General features: G+C 34.8%; 1 protein-coding gene across 1 annotated transcript in view; it reads left to right on the forward strand.

Annotated features, from left to right (window-relative positions):
- LOC105510373 (chromosome unknown open reading frame, human C17orf104) overlaps nucleotides 1-3,984 on the forward strand; it is a 30,303-nt gene extending 26,319 nt beyond the window's left edge. Inside the window, exons 6-7 of the mRNA XM_011940104.1 lie at nucleotides 2,684-2,864; nucleotides 3,294-3,984. Coding sequence (XP_011795494.1) covers nucleotides 2,684-2,864; nucleotides 3,294-3,514 — 402 coding nt within the window. The 3' untranslated portion in view covers nucleotides 3,515-3,984. The remainder of the gene's footprint in view (nucleotides 1-2,683; nucleotides 2,865-3,293) is intronic.
- Nucleotides 3,985-5,763: the final 1,779 nt, after the last annotated feature.

Consider the following 5,763-nt stretch of genomic DNA (forward strand, 5'->3'; position numbering starts at 1 on the left):
TTTTTTTTTTTTTTCTTTTTGAGGCAGGGTCTCTTTGTCACCCAGGCTAGAGTACAGTGGCATGATCTACGCTCACTGTAGCCTTGACCTTCTGGGTTCACAAGATCCTCCTGCCTAAGCCCCCAAATAGCTGGGACTACAGATGCACGCTACCACGCACAGCTAATTTTTGTATTTTTTATAGAGACAGGGTTTCGCCATGTTGTCCAGGTTGGTCTCAAACTCCTGAGCTCAAGCAATCCACCCGCCTCAGCCTCCCAAAGTGCTAGGATTACAGGTGTGAGCCACCACGCTCAGCCAACAAAATACTTTTGTTTTGGCAAAGCAGGATATGACTTCAAGTCAAATGTTGTAAGAATCCTCATGTTAAGTCATTTTGTAATTTAATGATTATCCCTATTCTTTGCAATTTCAGAATTTTCTAAGCAACTTAGGGTAGGTAAACTTTTCCTTTTTTGACCTTCCTCTCTTAAAAACTTAGTTTTCCAAATAAAATTTGATAAAGATTCCTGGGGGAAAAATGCAGCAAAACGGATTACTTCTATGATTGAATAAAACCATTTTAGGAATTAGAACATGAGTCAAATTTGTAAATCTGTACAATGGAATTTATCTATGGTACATTCAGAGCCTAACATATGAGGTACAGCCAGATGTTAATAAAAACTTCAGTCTTTTATTATTAAAAAAAAAAACTGGGAGGCTGAGGAGGGAGAATGGCGTAAACCTGGGAGGCGGAGCTTGCAGTGAGCTGAGATCCGGCCACTGCACTCCAGCCCGGGAGACAGAGCAAGACTCCGTCTCAAAAAAAAAAACCTGTTCCAAATTAAAATTTCTTTATCTCAGTAATACATTTCTAGGAAATAAAGGATGACATACTGTGGATAGTGATACACTTTTCCCAGCTTTGCTTATGCTTCACATTAATTTAGAAGGATGTGTTTATGCCTGTTATAATAATTTTATTTTCTCTACAAAAATTAGCTGGGCATGGTGGCATGTGCCTATAGTCCCAGCTACTCAGGAGGCTTAGGTGGGAGGATCACTTGAGCCTGGGAGGCAGAGGTTGCATTGAGATGAGATGATGCCACTGCATGCCAGGCTGGGACAAAGTGGGACCCTATCTCAAAAAATATATATATATTTTATTTATACTTAGCAGCATTATTTCAGTAACAGAGGGTTAAAAATTACTGTTTTCTAGTTTGCTAGCTTTGTAGAATTTTGAAAAAAAATACGTTTTAAACTTTATTAAAAATCAACCTGTGCAAACTTTTCTTTTTTTGAGATGGAGTCTCACTCTGACAAGATCCTGGCTCACTGCAACCTCTGCCTCCTGGGTTCAAGCGGTTCTCCTGCCTTAGCCTCCTGAATAGCTAAGATTACAGGCATGCACCACCACACCCGACTAATTTTTTGTATTTTTAGTAGAGACAGGGTTTCACCGTGTTGGTCAGGCTGATCTCGAACTCCTGATCTCAAATGATGCGCCCGCCTCAGCCTCTCCAAAGTGCTGGGATTACAGGTGTGAGCTATAGTGCCCAGCCCCAATCTGCACATTTCTTTACTCTTTATCATTTGCTAAAAATGATTGTCTTACTTAAAAATAATTAGTAGTTCCCTGGAGGTTTTTTTTTTTTTTGAGTGTTTTGTTTTCCCCTGAAGGATCTGGCTGAAACACAGTTGAGAGGAAAATATTTAACATCCGGAATAGACTTATTACAAAGAAACTTAATACAAGTTTGAGGTTAGAGAAACATTAATTCCAGTGCCATTAGTTTCTTGAGAAGCCTTTTCCCCCTATATTCTCCAATCAGTGAATACCAAGTTCTGTTAAATTGGTATTGTTAAATCATTTAACTCCCAAAGACAATTATTGTATTTACTTGATCTTCAAATTGCAGTTATTCAAAAAGTTATCTTTCCATACACTTTCCAAGTTAGAATTTGAAACAAAGGCCGGGCACAGTGGCTCAAGCCTGTAATCCCAGCACTTTGGGAGGCCAAGACGGGCGGATCACAAGGTCAGGAGATCGAGACCATCCTGGCTAACACGGTGAAACCCCGTCTCTACTAAAAATACAAAAACTAGCCGGGCGAGGTGGCAGGCGCCTGTAGTCCCAGCTACTCGGGAGGCTGAGGCAGGAGAATGGCGTAAACCCGGGAGGCGGAGCTTGCAGGAGCTGAGATCAGGCCACTGCACTCCAGTCCGGGCGACAGAGAGAGACTCCGCCTCAAAAAAAAAAAAAAAAAAGAATTTGAAACAATGTTGAGGTCAGGATTAATCAATCAAGTACTTCTCTTTTTAGCTCAAAACTTCTTCCATTAGATTACAATACTTCCTAATAATGCTGTTTGCAGGCTGGTCTCTTATTTGCCAAAAACAGTATCAGATCTTGTATTTGCACTGTTAATGACATGGTAATGTTTGAATATTTAACATTTTCATTGATGCTTATTTTCAGTAATCAACTGCCACATATTTTTAGAATTAACATAGACAAGTAGATAGAAAACACTTTCCATTTTTGTTTCCCCCAGCATGGTGTCAGGACACTAAGCATTCTTTGATTTATTGAATGAATATTATTGCTGTCATCTCTATTCTGCTTCACTGAAGATTTGTTTTTACTTAAGTTAAGGGCAGGACATGTCTTATCAAAATTTAAAATGCTTCCCTCAGGTTGTGACTTTACTAGGCAAAATGGAACGTCTTCGGAGTTCTCTTCTTCATGCCAATATCTCTACTGCTCTTGATAGACACTTGGAGTCTATTCACATTGTACAGTCACGTAGAAAGGATGAAATTGTTAATGCTTCCAATCGGCAAAGGCAAGGAGTTCCTAGATGCCAAGATGACAGAGGTACAAATATTGATGCATATTCTTGTGATAAGTCAGTGCAATAATTTAGGTATTGATAAAGTCAGATTCTGAGGTTGAAAGATTAGATTTCTAAAATTAACACTTATCTACAGAATAAATTGGTAAATAATCTCCACATTATTCACTCCAAAAGTATTTCCATTTTATTAATTTTGTCTATTATAACTGTTTTAAGATAGTCTGTGTTCTACTCAAAGTATAGTCACTATTGCACAAGTCAGAAATAAAGTATCAATAATTTTAAATATTTTAATGATAAAGGACAGGACTTTGGTTCAATCAATAACCATCCTTTTTTTACAAAAATAACATTTGATCATTTAGTAGCAAAAGCACTGGGTTTTGTAAGATTTAACAGATATTTAAATGGCATTTAACATGAAATTACCCTGAATGTTTATTTTACAGATGTTTTTGCCCTTGCTTCAGCAATTAAAGAGATGTGTGTGGCTACTCGGAAAACACGCACTACTCTGTGGTGTGCGCTGCAGATGACCTTGCCAAAAACAGCCAGTACAGCTGATGTGGTAAAGGCTTTACAAGATACAGTAAACTGTGAAGATAAAGTCCATGAAAGCATAAATAGTAGCAATCCAATGAACCAGAGAGGTGAAACAAACAAACATTAAGGAAATGATAGCAGAAAGAAGAATAAAAAGCTGATAAATATATCAAGACATGCTAAAAATTTTTTAATGAACTTGTCAAACTTTCAGTATGTTTTCTTTCAGATTTAAAGTTAATACCAATACCTTAATGAAGTCTAACTTCTATTTAAAAATCTTCTATTTGAAGTGAATCCGATATAGTTTTAAGTAAGCTCAAAGGTACAGTTGACTACTCAGAGTTCTGAGTAGTCAGATAACAAGTTTAAGTAAATTAAATATTTCCTAACAGCTAAAATATGCTTAAACCCATTCTGCCATGCAGGTAAATGCAAATGTGAAATTCTTCTAGGAGATAAGTTTCATTTAGGTCTGCCTTAGTTAGGTATAATTCCAAATAATGAATCTAAGTGACTGTAACCCAATTATGGCTACAGCCTAGTAACCAAGACAAGTTTTGATTGTGATATAAAAGTGTTTTCCTTGCAAAACTGGATAATACCTGGGAAACAAAGGAAAGTATGGATAAACCCAATATTCATGTAAAAATTTAATATTTAAAATACTACCATATTTATAAATTTGAAATCTTAATGCCTAAATATATGGAGGGAAATGCATCTGATTCTCCTAAATTAATGATAAAAGTGCCAGTGTAAAAACCATGCAAGTTACTGAATATAAAACCTATTCAGATCATTTGTATATATTCTTTAACTTTTAATTATATTATCAATTATTAAATGTTTCCAATTTTAAAGTTATTTAAATTGAATCACAAAACATTCCCTTTGTCTGGATCTTTTAGACTTGATACACAGCAACTGAAATAATGACTACTGTTTTAATACCCTTAGTTTACTGCCTTTTATGAGGGTATCACGAAGTTCTAAAATGTATTTTTTAAAAGGTTAATCTCTAACTAGTTTAGCTTGCAATCGGTTAGTGTATATTTTGTGTAGTTGTGTTCATTAGTTTGCTTCTGTATTTTTTTAAAACTATTGAAAGCTTTTTCTGTTTCTCATCACTTAGTATCTTTGTATAGAACTTGAGTAATTTATTCATTAATATGAAATGTTGGTATTATGTGACTCAGAAGACCTTGGGTTTTAACATTTCTAGCATGAGTTAAACTATAATGTACTGATGAAATTTAATTGAAATATCGTTGACTAGAAACACTGATTTTTAAATGTTAGTGTTTTTCTTAGTTTTAGAAATTCTGGTATTAAAAAAAAAAAGAGTGTAATCATACCACATAAATTTTCTTTAGATGATGTGCAGAAGAAACTGATTGAGAATGCAGGAGTAACTGTAGGGAGAAACATTTTGATCACTGATACGCCTTAGAACTACCCAAATGAATTACATTGAGGGTAGTCAAATAAAATAGATCATCTCACCACAGTGACTGCATAGAAAGTGGTTAAGTTTAACATAAGACATGTTGGATGTTATAAAAACAAATACTGTACTGAATTTAGTCTCAGGAAAAAAATAAATTACTTTGTTGAAAACATATGGTTTCATTTTTCTAAATTTATATTAGTTTCTAACCTTCAGAGTCACTCATATCAGAAAGTTAAATGAATTTAAGAACTTATACTAAGTTTTCGATTTCACTATTAACACACAAGTAATAATGTTGGTTTATAAATCAATGCCATTCAGATATCCACGGATCTAACCTGATCTCCTTCAAAGATGAAATTTTTGCTCTATCTTTATGCTAATCCAGGTAAACCAGAATAAAAATTTTCGGGAAGCTTTTACATGATACTGGTCAGAAATGAAATACCAGTCCATTAATAAGAACCAAACACTTAACAAAATTCTTTTAAATATTGTTAATCATATCACCCAATAGATCATTTTTAAATTAGTTGATGTCCCTTTCAATGGCATATCCTCTAACAGATGGTTCTTATGTACTTGTATTTCTGAATTACAACCTATGAAAACATTGTACTTCTGAATTACAACCTATGAAAACATTACAAAACTTGTACAAAATTTGCAGTGAAACTGATAAAACTGATGCTTCCGCCATTTCTAATCCAAAAGAACTTGGTGTACTCATTCTTTTTAATGGAAAAAGCAAAATTACCTTGAGTTGTTATCAGTGTCCTTCTCACTTGAATAATCTGCTACTATAAAGTTTTAGAGAGTTGAGAATTTATGCCTGAAATCCAAAATCTGGCCTAAAACTCAGTCTTACCATAGAAGATATGGTTGTTTAAAATTTGCCCTTTGCAGCTGGGCGCAGTGGTTCA

The sequence above is a fragment of the Colobus angolensis genome, unplaced genomic scaffold (assembly GCF_000951035.1).
Source record: "Colobus angolensis palliatus isolate OR3802 unplaced genomic scaffold, Cang.pa_1.0 Scaffold187, whole genome shotgun sequence".
NCBI lineage: Eukaryota > Metazoa > Chordata > Mammalia > Primates > Cercopithecidae > Colobus > Colobus angolensis.